Raw genomic sequence first — 19,349 nt, 5'->3', positions numbered from 1 at the left:
CTGTGCCGTGGGGGCACTCTTTCCCTCCGTGCCGGTCTCTGTAGGGCTACGCCATGGCCGGTGCAGAGAAGAAACACCCTGCACATGAAACACACCGGCGGTTCTGCGCGTGCGCCAACTCGCACCAGCCCACGGCGGCCCTTCAGAGCCAGTTGGAGCAGCGCCAAGCTCTCCGGCGCTGGCCTAGCCCCCGGAAGTGCGAAGGATTCCGGGCAGCCCGACGCTGGAGTGGTTCAAGCCGCTCTTGGTGCCGGCGTCGGGCCATCCGGCCAGTTGCGGGAAAATCCCGCCCATGTTTAATGAGGCCCATTCAGTGGCCACAGAGTGCATCTGAGGGAAAGTACAAAGCAGCACATGGTTCTTAATAGACAGATCATCAGCATGTTGAGGATATGTTTCAGGTGTTTTGAGCAATCAGGTGGGGCTCTCCAGTACTTTACACAGGGGATATCCCTTATCATAGCGGTTTGCTGTGCCCTGCATAACCGAGTACTTCAAAGGAGGGAAACACAGAGGAGGGACACATCTCTTTGGACAAGGGGGAAATTGAATAGGATTCATTCTGACGACCCACAGGAAGTCGCCATTGCATGGGCATAATACAGAAGATGTGCCCATGTGATCCTCAAAGAGACAAGGTTCCAGCGTGAATAAGATTAAGACTAGCTGATACAGAAGCATTTCTTCTGTCTCTCCAATGCAGGGTAGACATTAAGCCCTTCAGTGTTATTCTCAACGTTAATGAAATTCATTAACCTCAAAGTGACTAATCACATTTATGCGTAACAATGCCTCACACTATCGTGCATGTGGCTGTTCTGCAATGTTATGAGCATTCCATCGCACTCAATCTGAAGCAAATAGATATGGTACAGGCCTATCCAGTATTTCACTGGCCATGAAAGCCTTCAAAAGGCAAGAATACCGTTGCAAACATCAATGTACTCATAGCAATACACCAAGAGCTTAGCAAGGAGCCTCACGGAGGAAAATTATCGGTCACTTGTTATCGTTTGACCATCTGATGCTGGAACTAAATGCAGACAGCGGCATCTCTCCAAATGACATCTCTCATACATGAGGCCTCATCTTGATACTGAACTTCCAGGACGGCATTGCTCTTCTGGTTGATGTGATTTGTCACTCTAAGAATGAAAGTAAACGTGCCAGTTAAGTTACCCATGTAAGTACAGAGAGTGTTTCAGCAAGATCATTATATGATCACTGACAAGCATTCATGACGCTGCCTTCTTTGGAAGCTTCCAAAATTCATGACCAACATTGTCCAAATACTGGGAGAGATGTGGCCCTGATCAGTATTGACACAGCATTTTATGATAAAACAGTAACAACGTAAATACTAACAAACACTCAGGTGATATGCAAGAGCTTTGCTCTCCTCCCATTACAATCCTCCACGTTTTCAATCTACCCAAGTGAGATGTGTATGAGGAAACCTAAGACACTGATGGCACTATCAGGTTCAGAGATCTATACCGATTGCCCTTAGGAGACCAACCACAGGATTCTGTTAAGCCACGATATCTAGGTGCAAACTAGCATCCCTATGTGTTTAAAGGCTGGTATCAGCAGATGAGGCACACACCTACATCAAAGACTCATTGCTGTCTAGCATAAAGCAAGTGAATAAACGCTGATTGTTCAATTACATGGAAAAGCCAATCAGCACCTGACACTTTGATGATGTCGAGCAAAATACAGTTGTAACGGTGCAAAGTATATACAATGAGTGAATACCTGTGCCAACATTATGCTTTCAGAGCTTCTTAACTTTTCAAACCATACCAGCACATTTAGATGCAGCTCCAGTGTCTGTAGCAGAAGTGGAGGTAGGCTGCTGGCTGCTTTGCCCTGTTATCTGTGAAGGTCTTGGCCGGTGTCCGATGGGGTTCCGAGGTCTGGAGGGCCACGACCTGTTATGGATCTCCTGCTCCAGGATAGGTACAACCTCCTTGCCCTAACCAAATGAAGTTGATCGGGTCACAGACAGGGGATTTGGAGTGACTGGACATCCCTTGGGAAGTCCTGGGCAGATTTCCTGTGATGTCTGGCTGATAGTTCTCCTTCACAGTAATTTCATTGTGCAGTCTTAATGTAAGCCTACTTGTGACGCTAATAAAGATTATTATTATCCTTGTGGGTGCCCGAGGGCCCCTTCCTGACTCCTTGAGGAAATGGGGCTTGGGGAGGGGGGGGGGGGGGGGGGGGGGGGGGGGGGGGGGGGGGGGGGGGGGGGGGGGCAGGGGTGCAACACCAGGAAAAGATCTCCCAGAACAAGCAAAAGAGATCCCAAACAGAAAAGAGGTTGATGGAATTGAGCCATGATGTGGAGATGCCGGCGTTGGACTGGGGTGAGCACAGTAAGAAGTCTTACAACACCAGGTTAGGACTTTTGGACCTGTTGGACTTTAACCTGGTGTTGTAAGACTTCTTACGATGGAATTGAGAACATCACTCCCTTCAAGGATCAGGCAGCAGAGCTGGATAGTGAGGACCGTGAGATTGTTCCAGCACAGAAGGTGAGATTGGCTCCATCCAGCAAGCCAGGGACATCCCTGATGACCTATCCAGGTGGTGTGGACATGGTTTCGGACTTGCTACTCCCATCCTAAGGAAAAAAGACATCCTGTCGGTCCTGGGCAGCTTGGAGGCGTTTCTCCAAGGAGATCTTGCTGAATCAGGGAGCAAATGGGTTTAGGTCTTTTAGGTATCATGGAAAAACGTCATGACGCAACATCAGGCCTGAAGATAGTGAAAGTGAGTGTGGGTGCTATTTAAATGTGCCACCCAGATGTTTGACCCAATGAGGTAATGGCAGGGCGGACGAATTCTTGCCCACTCGGCTACAAGATTTGGCAAGTTCTTCGCTGATGCATAAATGATAAGCTGTCAAGAGAAAGGTCTGGCACGAGAACCCTCCCCACCGACCAGCGGGAAATATGCCAACTTACCCGACCACATTTTGGGCACAATTTAATGGGGGAAAAAAAAGTCCCATTTTTGGCAGGGATAGTGTAGCATCAGGAATCCTCGGCGGAGGATTTCTGACGCTACACCTGCTATTGAAGGGACTCTGTTATTTTTTCGGGCCTCAGCAATTAACCACCTCAACCAACTGAGGCCGCACTCAGTCACATTTTCTGCACTGAGGAGCTCCATTCGCCAGTGCAAGAAGAGAAAAATGGTACCTGACCTCTCTGCCCCCAAAGCGCTTCCTGGACCCCCTAACGCTCCAACACACCAGTTGGAGGGTCTCCTAGCACCCCCCCCCCCACCCTGTTCATATGGGTAGGACACACGGTGCCCAAATCCAACATGGGCAAAATGCCACACTGGCACCTTGGTTTTGCTGGTCTGGCACCCTGACAGTGCAACCTGGGCACCCTGGCAGTACCAGGCTGTCACCCAGGTTGCACGGCCTGGATACCCAGATTGGACTGTCAGGGTGCCAGGCTGACAGTGCCAAGGTGCCCAGGTGGATCAGCAGTGTCAGAATGCTACCCTGCCCAGAGCCCAACCACCCGGGGGCCTCCAATCGCTGGGAGAACCTCCCCCCCCCCCACCACCCCCCACCCCACCCCACCCAAAGCGGCATTCCACTTGGCTCCATTTGTGTAGATCAGTGCTATATGGCATCGGGTGTGCTCCGAAAGCTTGTGATTCAAAAAAATCTATTGGACCTGGTGTTACAACCTGGTGTTGTAAGACTTGTTACTGTGCCCACCCCAGTCCAAAGCAGATCCACATCATAGTTCTGACATAGGCATAGTTAAATGAGCAGTTAAGCTCACTTAATTACGCAAGTCCGAATGCTCCCATTGTGGGCAGAATTCAGATCTCGTTAGATCTTTCATTTGGGCAGCACGGTAGCACAAGTGGATAGCACTGTGGCTTCATAGCACCAGGGTCCCAGGTTCGATTCCTCGCTGGGAATCTATGGGGAGGCATTCTTTCTATGGGGAGGCCCGGGGCCCGGCGCGGAGAAGGGAATCCCCGTGCATGCGCGGAAATACGCGGGCCGTTCTGCGCATGCGCGGAAATACGCCGACCGTTCCACGCATACGCGAACTCGCACCAGCCTTCGGCACCGGCTGGAGCTGCAGGAACCACTCCAGCGTCAACCTAGCCCCTAGAAAGGTGAGAAATCCACACTTTCTGGGCCGTTGACGCCGGAGTAGTTGCCGCCGGTTTTGAAGCTGGCGTGGGGACATAGCCCCATTATTGGAGAATCCCACTCCATATATTATTATTAACATTGGCACCTGAATTTCTACAAGGAGCCGCCAATCAATCACTGTAACTTTGACAAAAGAACCTCAGAAGCTGTGGAAGAACGCTTCAACACCATCATGACAGAATTCCATTTTCATTTCAATTCTGGGTTACCTGCAGATCTTCCACCTGAGTTACAATAAATGATTAGATGAACCCAGGTAGAAATTATTAGCAATGGTGGCTTCTAGATATACTTGATAATTTAACTAATGTTTGCAGCACAGCAAAAAACTTCTATTGTGGCTTACCTTGCCTTAGCGTTAATCGGATCCCATTTGATCAGTGTTGTCAGATCTTGAATCGCTAAATGCCAGTTGGAATTCTCAAAATAAAATAAACCACGTTTTATCATAGCATCTGTTCTTTTGGGGTTTAAATTAAAAGCCTACATAAAATAAATAAAAGGCCATATCATGATGTGTAACAATAGTATTTGTGCATATACCACATTTTGTTCAATTGATTATTATAGAAAATATAAAATTAAGCTAATAATGTAACAGCAAAATATGTTGTATCCATAATATTAACAGGCATGGATAAACGCAACTTCTAAAGAAGTGATAAATTTAGGAGCATTCTTTTAAAATAATCTTACATCTTCAGCATGTTGTACCAAACAGTGTCCTCCTTTAGAAACTGCATCTCCGTTCATTTTCTGTCTAATATAACTTGCATGACCTCCAGTGGTGGCTTTGGTGAGCAGTCACACACAGGATGGCTCCTGCCAGGGTACTTTGTTCTTGGCCCTGTTCATGTAGGTTTTTGTGTGATATTCGGGACGAAATCCGAGTAGTTTGACAAGGTCAGGTCCCACATAAAGGTAATGCATCAAAACAAAGCATCAGATGGGCAAAGAATTGTCATTGGACTCAGAAGCCCCTCGTGCCTCGTTGGTGGACAAAATGGTGGGGGCTCCTGCTGCAACTTTTGCCTCTCTGTGGATGGCTGAGATGCTGCCAAGCTTCTTGGAGGGGGAATTTAAGAAGCACCGGCAGGTTGTCTCTGAGGACTTTGACAAGGCCATGCAATGCTCTAACCCCCATCCGTGCAGCCTTGGAGAAGACGGATCAGAACATCAAGGGACAAGGCATGGTGATACAAAAGAGTGAAGATGGCACTCTCGATTCAGAGTGACAGGATTGTTTCCCTGGAGCCAGAGAAGTGAGCCAGAAAAGACACTGCCAGAGTGAGGCACAGCAAAGAGTGAGTTTGGGAATTTGAAGCTAGGTGGGAATTTGAAGCTGGGTGGGGTGGAGGTGCGTTTTATCCTTGGTGAGTGAATGGTAAGTAGTTTTTCTTTTCATTTGTCTATTCATTTATTTTATTTTTCTTTTGTTTTTTGGAATTGTAGTTGTATAAGTTAACCTAGGGTTTAAGACATGGCAGGAGATCCCAGACCCATGTCATGCTCCTCCTGTGTGATGTGGGAACTCAGGGACACATTCACTGTCCCTGGATCCTTCATGTGCAAGAAGTGTGTCCAGTTGCAGCTCCTGTTAGACCGCTTGACGGCTCTGGAGCTGCGATGCTCAGGACGTCGTGGATAGCACGTGTAGCAAGTTGGTCACACCACAGGTGAAAGTTATTGAGGGAGACAGAAAATGAGTTACCAAAAGACAGTGCAAGAGTAGGAAGGCAGTGCAGGTGTCCCCTGCGGTCATCTCCCTGCAAAAAAGAGATAATCCGTTTTGGGTACTGTTGAGAGAGACGGCTCACCAGGTGAAGGCAGCAGCAGCCAGAATCATGGCACCATGGCTGGCTCTGCTGCGCAGGAGGGCAGGAAGAAGAAGTGCAGGGCTAAACTGATAGGGGACTCAATCGTAATGGGAATAGACAGGCTGTTCTGCGGATGCAATCGAGACTCCAGGATGGTATGTTGCCTCCCTGGTGCAATGATCAAGGATGTCTCAGAGCGGCTGCAGGACATTCTTGGGAGGGGGGGGGGAGGTTGGCGGGGGGGGGGGGGGGGGGGGGGCTACCGCCAGCTGCTGTGGTGCACATAGGCACCAACTATATAGGTAAAAAACAGGATGAGGTCCTACAAGCTCAATTTAGGGAGTTAGGAGTTAAACTAAAACTGGGACCTCAAAGGCAGTAATCTCAGGATTGCTAACAATGCCATGAGCTAGTCAGAGTAGGAATGTCAGGATAGATAGGATGAATGTGTGGATGAGAGATGGTGCAAGAGGGAGGGATTCAAATTCCTGGGGACCAGTACAAACCGGACGATTTGCATCTGGGCAGGACTGGAACCAATGTCCGAGGGGGGGTGTTTGCTAGAGCTGTTGGGAAGGGTTTAAACTAATGTGGCATGGGGATGGGATCCGATGTAGGAAGTCGGAGGGGAGTAAAACGGGGCCAGAAACAAAAAACAGTAAGACAGAAAGTGTAAGGCAGAGAAGCCACTGTGAAAAATCAAAAAGGGCCACAGTACAGGGTACAGTAACTGAGGAGAGTGTGAACAGGGAGGTGGCCAATGCAGGATTGAGGGTGTTGTACCTAAATGCGCGCAGTGTACGGAACAAGGCATAGAGGGCGGAATTCTCCGCTCCCGCGATAAATCGGGAAGGTCGTCGTGAACTCGGCTGAGTTTCACGACAGCCTCGGAGGCCGTTCTCCGCACCTTATTCACCCCCACCCGGGGGGGCTTGGAGCGGCACTCCGTAACTCTCGGCCACCGGGCCTTGACGTTTGCGTCAAGGCAGCGCGCCGAGAATGATGTGATGGCGTGGTTGCCGTCTTCCCCTCCGCTGCTCCGCAAGACATGGCGGCTTGATCTTGCGGGGCGGCGGAGGGGAAAGAGTGCGTCGCTTTGAGACACCGGCCAGACGATCGGTGGGCACCGATCGCGGGCCAGTACCCTCCCGAGCACGGCTATGGTGCTCACTCCCCTCACCGCCCCCCACAAGCTTCAAACAAACATTTGGCACCCATGTACACGATGGCAGCGACCAGGTGTGGTTGCCACCATCGTGAACCGGTCGGGAACGGCAGGCCGCTCGGCCCATTCGGGCCGGAGAATCGCCAGTCGCCGTGAAAAATGGCGAGCGGCGATTCTTCCGAGCGGGGAGTGGGAGAATCGTGGGGGATGCCAGGGGCCGTGTCGTGAGTCGTCCAGCCCTACCTTGATTCTCCCACCCAGCGTGGGGAACAGAGAATCGTGCCCAGAATCTCTGTGGGTAGAGTTGAGGAATCGCAAAGGTAAAAAGACCCTGATGGGAGTTATGGACAGGCCCCCTAGCAGTAGTCAGGATGTGGGACAGAAAATAAATCAGGAGATAGAAAAGGCTTGTAAAAAAGACAATATTACTATAATCATGGGGGACTTCAATATGCAGGTGGACTGGGAAAATCAAGTTGGTAGTGGATCCCAAGAAATGGAATTCGTGGAATGTCTAAGAGATGGTTATTTTGAGCAGCTTGTGACAGAGCCGACTAGGGAACAAGCAATTCTGGATTTGGTGATGTGTAATGAGGCAGACTTGATTAGAGAACTTAAGGTGAAGGAACCCTTAGGGAGCAGTGACCACAATATGATAGAATCTACCCTGAAGTTTAGAGAGGAGAAGCTGCAATCAGATGTAACCGTATTACAGTTAAATAAGGGTAACTACAAAGACATGAGGGAGGAGCTGGCCAGAGTTGATTGGAAAGGAGCCTAGCAGGAAGACATTGGAACAGCAATGGCAGGGTATTTGTGAGTTATTCGGGAGGGACAACAGAAATTCATCCCAAGGAGGAGGAAACATGCTAAGGTGAGGACAAGGCATCCATGGCTGATGAGGGATATCAAGGACAGCATAAAGGCTAAAGAAAAAGCATACAAAGTGGCGAGGATTAGTGGGAAATCAGAGGGTTGGGAAGCCTTTAAAAATGAGCAGAGGACAACTAAAAAAGCAATAAGGGGGGAGAAGATGAAGTGCGAGTGCAAGCTAGCTAGTAATATAAAGGAAGATAGGAAGAGATTTTTTTCAATATATAAAAGGTAAGAGGCAAAAATAGACATTGGCCACTCGAAAATATGGCTGGAGAAGTAATAATAGGAAACAAAAAAAAATGGCAGACGAACTGAAAAGTTACTTTGCATCAGTCTTCACGGTGGAAGATACCAGTGGGATACCAGAGCTCCAGGAGAAACAGGGGGCAGAGGTGAGTGCAGTGACCATTACTAAGGAGAAGGTTCTGGGGAAACTGATAGGTCTTAAGGTGGATAAGTCACCTGGACCGGATGGTCTCTACCCCAGGGTCCTAAAAGAGATAACTCAGGAAATTGTGGAGGCATTAGTGATGATCTTTCAGGAATCACTGGAGGCAAGAAGGGTCCCAGAGGATTGGAGAGTGGCTAATGTAACACCACTGTTTAAGAAGGGAGGAATACAGAAGACTGAAAATTATAGGCCGGTTAGCCTGACTTCGGTCATTGGTAAGATTTTAGAGTCTGTTATTAAAGATGAGATCGCGAAGCACTTGGAAGTGCATGGTAAAATAGGACTGAGTCAGCACGGCTTTGTCAAAGGGAGGTCATGTCTGACAAATCTGTTAAAGTTTTTTGAGGAGGTAACAAGCAAGTTAGACAAAGGAGAACCAGTGGATGTGATTTATTTAGATTTCCAGAAGGCCTTTGACAAGTTAAATAAGTTAAGAGCTCATGGTGTTCAGGGTAAGAACCTGGCATGGATAGAGGATTGGCTGACTGGCAGAAGGCAAAGAGTGGGGATAAAGGGGTCTTCTTCAGGATGGCAGCCGGTGACTAGTGGTGTGCCTCACGGGTCTGTGCTGGGACCATAACTTTTTACAATATACATTAATGATCTGGAAGAAGGTGCTGAAGGTACTGTTGCTAAATTTGCAGATGATACAAAGATCTGTAGAGGGACAGGTAGTATTGAGGAAACAAGGGGGCTGCAGAAGGACTTGGACAAGCTAGGAGAGTGGGCAAATGTAATACAATGTGGAAAAGTGTGAGGTTATGCACTTTGGAAGGCATAGACTATTTTTATATGGGGAAGTGCCTCGGAAAGCAGAAGCACAGAGGGACTTGGGAGTCCTTGTTCACGATTCTCTTCAGGTTAATGTGCAGGATCAGTCAGTAGTTAAGAAGGCAGATGCAATGTTAGCATTCACGTCAAGAGGGCTAGAATACAAGACCAGGGATGTACGTCTGAGGCTGTATAAGGCTCTGGTCAGACCCCATTTGGAGTATTGTGAGCAGTTTTACGCTCCATATCGAAGGAAGGATGTGCTGGCCTTGGAAAGGGTCCAGAGGAGGTTCACAAGAATGATCCCTAGAATGAATAACTTGTCGTATGAGGAACGTTTGATGACTCAGGGTCTGTACTCATTGGAGTTTAGAAGGATGAGAGGGGATCTTATTGAAACTATACTGCGAGGCCTCGATAGAGTGGATGTGGAGAGGATGTTTCCACTTGTAGGAAAAACTAGAACCACCTCAGAGGACACCATCTCAGATTAAAGGGACAATCCTTTAAAACAGAGATGAGGAGGAATTTCTTCAGCCAGAGGGTGGTGAATATTTGGAACTCTTTGCCGCAGAAGGCTGTGGAAGCCAATTCACTGATCTAAGACAGGAATAGATAGGTTCATGATTAGTAAGTGGATCAGGGGTTATGGGGAGAAGGCAAGAAAATGGGCATGAGAAAAAAATCAGCCATGATTGAATGGCGGAGCAGATTCGATGGGCAAGTGGCCTGATTCTGCTCCTATGTCTTATGGTGTAATGGAAATGGAGATGCTGTTTGATGGTCATAAAACATTGAAGGCCAAGGTGCATGATCTGAAAACCGCTCCAGATGGAAAAAAAATTCGAATTGTTGGGCTGCCGGAGGGTCTGGAGGGCCCAAGTCCTGATGCCTATATGTCCAGGATGTTTGGGAAGATGGTGGGGGAGAGAGCTTGCCATTCCCCTCCCGAAGTGGACCGAGCCCATCAGTCGCTCAGGCAGAAGCTCCGGTTCTGGGGAACCACCACAAATGATCATTGTCAGGTTCCACAGCTACCAAGAGAAAGAACTGGTCTTGAGGTGGGCGAAAAACCATTGAGAATATAAAGGGGAGGCCACAATGTGGAGATGCCAGCATTGGACTGGGGTGGGCACAATAAGAAGTCTGACAACACCAGGTTAAAGTCCAACAGGTTTGTTTCAAATCACTAGCTTTCAGAGCAAAGCTCCTTCCTCAGGGGTGGGGGTGGGGGTGTGGGGGGGGGGGGGGGGGGGGGGTGTGGGGGGGCAATTTCAGAAGGTCTAAATTACCTAACAGCATGTCTTTTGTGACTTGTGGGAGGAAACCGGAGCACCCGGAGGAAACCCATGCATACACAGGGGGAACCTGGGACCCTGGATCTGTGAAGTAACTGTGCCAACCACTGTGCTACCGTGCCGCCATGAGGTGGTAAATCGGTACAAATCATTTACCTCTATTCTGTTAAGCTTCTTAAGTGCTTTTGGAGCTGCACTCATTCAGGTAAAAGGAGATTATTCCATCACACTCCAGACTAGTGCCTTGCAGTTGGTGGATTGGCCTTGGAATTATGGTGAGCTATCTTGTAGGCACAGCATTTATATGGCTTGTCCAGTTAAGCTTATGGTAATGATAATCCCCAAAGATGTTGATTGCTGGGGAATATAATGATGGTAATAACATTGAATGTCATGGCAACATGGTTATATTCATTCTTGCCCAGGACTTGTGTGGTGTGAAGGTTACTTGTCATTTCTTAGCCCAAGCCAGCATATTGTCCAACAAGGTGGGACAAGGAGAAAACTTTGAGGTTGTGAGATTGGGGGTGGCAGGTCGATGCATTTCAACTCTCAGGGGACCTTACCGGAGGCAGGGGAGCAATGGCAGCAGCTCCCTGCCCAGAAATGGTGGTTAGTCAATAATGATCAATTAAGAGCCAATGAGAGGGATATCCAGAGCTTGCTGCATGCAGGCACAAACTGCTTCAGTAACTGAAAATTCATGTGTGAACACCGTGCAACCATCAGTCAACATCACCATTTTGACCTTATAATGGAGGTAAAAGCAGCTGAAATGGTTGGGCATTAGGCACTACCATGAGGAACTCCTGCAATGATGTTCTTAGGCTGAGATGATTGGCCTCCAACAACCACAGCCATTTTCCTTAGACTTGGTATGGAATGATGTGGTCATCTGTCACCAATTAAAGTATCACGGGCACATTTCCTAAGTCCTCTTTCCTCCATGGCATCACCACGTTCATTCTGACCCTCAGCAGCCTCCTGGAGTTCGTAGGACTCCAGATCTTCATCCTCCGATGAGCTCTCCTCGACCTCCAGTTCACCCTCTCGCAAGGGATCATCTCTTTCCATAGCCAGATTGTGGGGGTTAAAAACACTGCGATAATGCGGAAAATCCTGTCGGGAGTGTATTGTAGTGAACCGCCCGATTGTAGTGGTCCAAGCATCTGAACTTCAACTTTGGAAGCCCTTGGGCATGCTCTATAAGGGAGGGTATGGAGCTGTGACAATATCCCTCAGATTTGAAGCCTTGCTCGGTGCCACTTCTCCCTCCTTAGTCCAGTGGCAGCGATTTAGAGACAGCACTGTACACCAAGGATGAAATTTACCTAAAAAAATGGCGAAGTGTCAGGTTTTGACAGAAAATCAGCATAATTGTTCCCAGAAATACAGCCAGGGTGTCTGATGTACCATCGATTGCACGCGAGGCGAGTGATTTACCAAAGTCTGGCTTTAATTAACTAGAACACAGCTCTGCGATCGTCTACAGTGGAAAGGGACGATCGTCAGGCGTTTGAGCATTTATACCTCGTTAATAGAGGCGTGGTTAACTCAGCCTCTCGGCCAATCGGTCGAGAGGCACATGACCGACCAGGGCCAATGGTAAGCCGACGTTCTGGCCCAATGGCAGACGAGTATGCAGATCATATCATCACATTCACCCCTTACGGAGAAGGAAGGCGGGGGGGGGGGGGGGGGGGTGTGAACGAGACCCAGGGTTGGGGGGGGTGGGGGTGGGGGGAGAGAACTGATGATATGAGTAGCCGTCGGGAGAATAATTTTCTCTCCGTACCCTTATCGAATTTGGGGGCTTGCCACTGGCCCAGACATAGCAATATTTACAAAAGAAAGTCCATGGGGCTGTAGAACTCTAGAAGGATTCGATCAGTCTTTTGGTGGTCCTTGACGTCCTGGCCGAGCGCCGTAGTGGAGGAGTTGTCGTCGGATCGGCTGATGGTCCTGCTGATGTCCTGGAGTCCGGGAGCGATAGACTTCGAGTAGTCTCCGTCACCTGAGCTGGCCGCGGAGACGCCATGGATGAGGGATGGGGAAGCTGAGTGGGGTGCTGGGGTGAAAAAGGGGAGGGGGGGTCTGTGGTGGGGGGGGCCGCACGCCGGCGGGTGCCAGGTCCCGGAGGGAGACCGTGTCCTGCCGACCGTCGGGGTACTCCACCTACGCGTACTGCGGGTTAGCGTGAAGTAACTGGACATGCTCCACCAACGGGTCGGACTTGTGCACCCGCACATGCTTCCGGAGCAAGATGGGCCCGGGGGTGACCAGCCACGTCGGGAGAGGGGATCCGGAGGACGACTTCCTGGGGAAAACAAGAAGACGCTCATGAGGTGTCTGATTAGTTGCAGTACAGAGGAGTGAGCGGATAGAGTGCAGTGCATCGGGGAGCACCTCTTACCATCGGGAAATAGGGAGATTTCTAGACCGGAAGGCCAGTAGTATGGTCTTCCAGATGGTACCATTCTCCCGCTCGACCTGTCCGTTACCCCGGGGGTTATAGCTGGTCGTCCTGCTAGAGGCGATGCCCCTGTCGAGCAGGAATTGACGCAGCTCATCGCTCATAAATGAGGACCCCCGATCGCTGTGAATGTACACGGGGTAGCCGAACAGTGAGAAGATGGAGAGTAGGGTCTTAATGACGGTCGATGTGGTCATGTCGGGACAGGGAATGGCGAAGGGGAAGCGGGAGTGTTCGTCGATAACCGCCAGGAAGTAAATGTTGCGGTTGTTAGAGGGAAGGGGCCCCTTGAAGTCAATGCTAAGACGTTCGAAGGGGCGGGATGCTTTGATCAGGTGTGCGCGCTCGGGGCGGTAGAAGTGCGGTTTGCACTCGGCGCAGATGTGGCAGTCATGGGTTACTGACCTGACTTCCTCGATGGAGTAGGGCAGGTTGCGGGCCTTAATGAAGTGGTGTAGGCGGGTCACCCCTGGATGGCAGAGGTCTGCGTGGAGGGAGCGGAGGCGGTCTATCTGCGCGCTGGCGCAGGTACCGCGGGACAGGGCATCAGGAGGCTCATTGAGCTTCCCAGGACGATACAAGATATCATAGTTGTACGTGGACAACTCGATCCGCCACCGTAAAATCTTGTCATTTTTGATCTTGCCCCTTTGTGCATTATCAAACATGAAGGCTACTGACCGGTGGTCTGTGAGGAGGGTAAACCTCCTGCCGGCCAAATAGTGCCTCCAATGTCGCACGGCTTCGACTATGGCCTGGGCTTCCTTTTCCACAGAGGGGTGGCGGAGTTCGGAAGCCTGGAGAGTTCTGGAAAAGAAGGCCACGGGTCTGCCCGCTTGGTTCAGGGTGGCCGCCAGAGCTACTTCTGATGCGTCGCTCTCGACCTGGAAGGGGAGGGCCTCGTCGATGGCGCGCATCGTGGCCTTTGCGATGTCCGCTTTGATGCGGCTAAAGGCCTGGCAGGCCTCCGTCAACGGCGGGAAGGTCGTGGTTTGCATGAGGGGACGGGCCTTGTCCGCGTAGTTGGGAACCCATTGGGCGTAGTATGCGAAAAACCCCAGGCAGCGTTTGAGGGATTTGGGGGTATTGGGGAGAGGGAGTTCCATCAGGGGGCGCATGCGTTCGGGGTCGGGGCATATCACTCCGTTATGCACTACGTAGCCGAGGATGGCTAGGCGGTCGGTGCTGAACACGCATTTATCCTTATTGTACGTGAGGTTTAGGAGTTTTGCGGTTTGGAGGAATTGCTGGAGGTTGGCGTCATGGTCCTGCTGGTCGTGGCCGCAGATGGTGACATTATCAAGGTACGAGAAGGTAGCCTGTAATCCGTACTTGTCGACCATTCGGTCCATCTCCCGTTGGAAGACCGAGACCCCATTTGTGACACCAAATGGAACCCTAAGGAAGTGGTAGAGGCGCCCGTCAGCCTCGAACGCGGTGTACAGTCGGTCACTCGCGCGGATGGGGAGCTGGTCGTAAGCGGACTTAAGGTCCACAGTTGAGAAGACCTTGTATGTCGCGATCTCGTTTACCATGGTAGAAATACGGGAAAGAGGATACGCGTCCAGTTGCGTAAACCGATTGATGGTTTGGCTGTAATCGATGACCATCCGGTTTTTCTCCCCCGTCCGGACCACCAGCACTTGGGCTCGCCAGGGACTGTTGCTGGCCTCGATGACCCCTTCCGTCAGCAACCTCTGGACCTCGGACCTGATGAAGGATCGGTCCTGGGCGCTGTACCGTCTGCTCCGTGTGGCGACGGGTTTGCAATCGGGGGTGAGGTTAGAAAACAGGGAGGGAGGGTCCACTTTGAGGGACGCGAGGCTGCAGACAGTGAGGGGGGTATAGGGCCGCCGAATTGAAAGGTCAAGCTCTGCAGGTTGCACTGGAAGTCCAGTCCTAGGAGTGCCGGTGCGCAAAGGTCAGGGAGGACAAGGAATTTATAATTTTTAAAAACCTTCCCTTGGACCGTGAGGTCCGCGATGCAGCACCCGGTGATGTGGACGGAGTGCGAACCTGAGGCTAAACCGATTTTGCGTGTTACGGGATGGACAGGGAGCGCGCAGCGTCTTACCGTGTCAGGGTGAACGAAGCTTTCCGTGCTCCCGGAGTCCAGCAGGCAGTCCGTCTCGTGGCCGTTGAGGTGGATCAGCGTAGTCGTTTTGGCGAGCGTGCGTGGATGAGACTGGTCGAGTTGAACGGCCGTGAGCCGTGGAGAAAATCCGTCGTCGCCGTCCGAGTCGATGCTGGAGGGACCTTGCGTGGCAGATCTGGAAGTCGGTGGCCAGGATCCATATGTGAGGTGAACGGCTGCGAGCCGTGGAGAAAATCCGTCGTCGCTGTCCGATTCGATGCTGGAGGGACCTTGCGTGGCAGATCTGGAAGTCGGTGGCCAGGATCCACATGTGAGGTCTGTTCCCCAAGATGGCGGCGCCCAGTATCCGCACGTGGGGTCGGGGCCCCAAGATGGCGGCGCCCAGGACCCGCACGTGGGATCGGCACCCCAAGATGGCGGCGCCCAGGAAGCCCTCGTGGCCGCTGGTGGCGGAGCTAGCGTTGCCGGCGCTGTGAGCTGATGAGGTGAGGCGCGCAGGCCGGCTCCAGGAGGCGAGCCGGGTGTAGCAGCTGTGGGGACGCGCAGGCCGGCTCCAGGAGGTGAGTAACATGCATCAGCTGTGGGGATGCGCAGGCCGGCTCCAGGACGCCGGTTAGGTGCATGAGCTGTGGGGATGCGCAAGCCGGCTCCAGGACGCCGGTTAGGTGCATCAGCTGTGGGGATGCGCAGGCCGACTCCAGGACGCCGGTTAAGTGCAGCAGCTGCGGGAGGAGGTAAGGCGCGCGGGCCGGGTGCGGGGGGCCGGGGGCGGGGGGAGCAGAGTCGCGCTGCGGGCAGGCAGGGACTGGGAGGGCCCGGAGAGGCGAGCCGGTCGGGCGCCGGGGCCCGGGGGCGGGGGGGAGAAACGTGCGGGGCAGGCTGGCAGAGGCCTGGAGGGGCCAGGGAGGTGCGCTTGTCGGCTGGCGGGGCGCGAGTCGGGAGCGGCTGGAGGGGCCCTGGAGGAGAGAGAGAGGCACACAGGCCGTTTGCAGAGGCCTGGGGGAGGGGGGGAGAGTGCTGTGTAGATTCCAGAAGCGCTGCAGCCAGCGTTTTGGCCTGGCAGACCGTGGAGTAGTGGCCCTTCTTCCCGCAGCTCTTACAGAGGGCGGAGCGGGCTGGGCAGCGCGAGCGAGGGTGTTTAGCGTACCCGCAAAAGTAGCAGCGGGGCCCCGCGGATTTATCGGGGCGCCCCGCGGCACAAGACCGAGGGAGGCCGGGAGCGGCGGGTGGCTGGTGGGAAGCGTGCCAGGAGGCGGCCTGGCCAGGGTCATAGGTGCGAGCGCTTAGATCTGCGACCTCCAGGGAGGCGGAGAGAGTCAGCGTCTCCGTTAAACTGAGTTCGTCTCTTTCCAGCATCCGCTGGCGGATCATGGGAGACAGCATCCCAGCCACGTAAGCGTCTCTGATGAGTAGCTCCATGTGCTCTGTAGCGGACACCGCTACACAGGCGCAACCTCTCCCCAGGGCATAGAGGGCCCGGGCGTATTGGTCTAGAGACTCATCGGGGACCTGCTTTCTGGTGGCCAGCAGATGTTGAGCGAATACCCTGTTGATCGGTTTGATGAATTGTCCTTTTAGCTTTTGTATAGCGTCATCAAAATCCGTTTCCTCTTTGATTATGGCGTAAGAGTCAATACCCACGCTGGAGTGGAGGACGTGCAGCTTCTGCGCCCCGGTGGGGGGGGGGGGGGGGGGGGGGGGGGGGGGGGGGGGGTTGTAGATGCTAGGAACCCTTCGAGGCAAGTCAGCCAGAGTTGGAAAAGTTCTGCAGAGTTCGGAGTTTGCGGGCTGATGCGGAGGCATTCGGGCTTGATGCGGAACTCCATCTTCAAAGTCGTAGTTAATTAAATTGATGTACCATCGATTGCACGCGAGGCGAGTGATTTACCAAAGTCTGGCTTTAATTAACTAGAACACAGCTCTGCGATCGTCTACAGTGGAAAGGGACGATCGTCAGGCGTTTGAGTATTTATACCTCGTTAATAGAGGCGTGGTTAACTCAGCCTCTCGGCCAATCGGTCGAGAGGCACATGACCGACCAGGGCCAATGGTAAGCCGACATTCTGGCCCAATGGCAGACGAGTATGCAGATCATATCATCACAGTGTCACTCCAGATCTTCTGACACGTTAGAGTCAGAGATTCACAGAGGTTTACAACACAGAAAAGGCCCGTTGGCCCATCGTGTCTGTGCTGATCAAAAACAACCACCTAGGTATTTTAATCTCATTTCCAACATTTGGCCCATAGCTTTGTATGCCTTGGCATTGAAAGTGCACATCTAAATACTTCTTAAATGTCATCTAAAAGCAGGGAAGCGGGTTATGCTCCGTCATTTTGACGGGATGAGGCGTGATAGAGCCAGCAAGCCTGGCTTCTCAGAGACCAGGGCGACCTTTTTAAAGTCTAAGTAAAGGGCATGAAAATCGTGGCCGAAGCTGTGTATGTTTTGCCTCTGGGGCACACAGCCCTTGCCCGTCCCTGTAGCTGGAGTACATCATGCTCCAAATGATTCTTCCTGCTGCATGCCCTCTGCATCTCTGGACATCTAACTTAGAGGTCCACATAGACCCTGGATTGTTTGTAATATGCGACTCCATTCTATATTGCCACAGGAGTGTCTGTGCTATGCGACACTTAACTGTAAGCCAAACCAAGCACCTGGACTTTCACCGGACTAAGGATCATAGTATCATCTCTCAAACCAACTCCCCCACATTCTGGACGTACGTCCAACTCATCCCTCATATGCCACTCTAACAACCACCACCCCGCCGCCCTTCTATTCTGGAGTCTGCATGAATCCCCTTTCTGACAGAAATGCCTTTGATCCCTTTATATGTCAGCATTTCACGTACCATTATAGGGCCCCGGTTTCTCAGCCCGATCTACTCTCTGCCTTTCTCATTCTCCTCCATCCCCTATCCCTCTGCTTTCCATTGTGCCCCCTTTCCCCTCTCAAAGCCTTTGGATAGCCTTCCTCCCCTTTACCCCCCTTGTGTTAGCCTCTCCCCCCCCCCCCCCACAGCTCTTGTGCAGCCTTCTCTCCTCAGTGCTTCCCATGTGTCTGCTCTTCCTCCTCACAGCCCTTGCCCAGCCCTCCTTCCCTGTTGCCTCCGTGTATTCATCATCCCCACCCTTCCCTCTTGCCCCACTCCCAGGTGAAATGCTTGTGTCTGAAAGACACTCTGTCCCTGCTTGCAGATCATTTTTATAGATTGTGAACAGTTGCAGTCCGAGAACACCCTGCTAATTATAGTTCACCAGCAAGAGGAGAACTCATTTATCTCAACCCTCTGCTTCCTGTCAGTCAGCCAATCCTCAATCCAATCTAGTACTCTATCCCCTGTGATCTCTCCTTCTGGATCAGTCTTTTATGCGACACCTTGTCAAACGCCTTCTGGAAGTCTAGATATACCACATCCAACGATTCTCCATTATCCACCTTACAAGTTAAATCCTCAAAGAACACAAGCAAATTTGTCAAGCATGACTTACCCTTTATAAAACTATGCTGACAACGGTGGATTGAACTTTTTCTTTCCAAATGTTCAGTCATCTCCCCCTTAATGATTGATTCCAGCAAGTTCCCCACCACAGTGGTCAAACTAACTGTTTCCTACTTTTTGCCTCTCTCTCTTTTTGAATAGGAGTGTCACATTAGTTTGTTTCCAATCTACCAGGACCTTTCCAAAATCCAGAGAATTTTGAAATATCATAACCAATGCTGCCATCTCCTTTAATAACCTAGGCCGCAGACCATCAGGTCCCGGAGATTTATCTGCTGTTAATCCCGTTAGTTTATTCAATACCTTCTCCCTAGTGATGATTATTGCACCAAGTTCCTCTGCATTAACTGCAGTTTTGCAAAATTATCTTTTGTTATATCTTTTATCTTTTATTTTATTGTATTTTATTATGACTTGTTAACAATGTTTTGCTGCTGCCAGACTCTCTGCTCCCCCCAGCACCAAATCAAAATGTTGGTGGAATGGGAGAATTCTGCTCTTATTTGCCAAAGAGTATGTAGCCTCTGTATTCTTCCCACTACAGTGAAAGTTTATTTATGGCTTGAGTGTGACATTATGACCTCCCTCTCTGGCACAATGGTTAGCACTGCGGCCTCAAAGCACCGGGAACCTGGGTCCAATTCCGGCCTTGGGCGATTGTGTGGAGTTTGCACATTCTCTCTGTGCCTGCGTGGG

General features: G+C 51.3%; 1 protein-coding gene across 1 annotated transcript in view; it reads right to left on the bottom strand.

The window, feature by feature from the left end:
- The window catches only part of ttc6 (tetratricopeptide repeat domain 6), a 564,332-nt gene that overhangs the window by 280,078 nt on the left and 264,905 nt on the right, over positions 1–19,349 (bottom strand). The window contains exon 14 of the mRNA XM_038780915.1: positions 4,545–4,681. Coding sequence (XP_038636843.1) covers positions 4,545–4,681 — 137 coding nt within the window. The remainder of the gene's footprint in view (positions 1–4,544; positions 4,682–19,349) is intronic.

The sequence above is a fragment of the Scyliorhinus canicula genome, chromosome 2 (genome assembly GCF_902713615.1).
Source record: "Scyliorhinus canicula chromosome 2, sScyCan1.1, whole genome shotgun sequence".
In the NCBI taxonomy this organism is placed as follows: Eukaryota; Metazoa; Chordata; class Chondrichthyes; order Carcharhiniformes; family Scyliorhinidae; genus Scyliorhinus; species Scyliorhinus canicula.
This window is presented reverse-complemented; position numbering and strand designations above follow the sequence as displayed.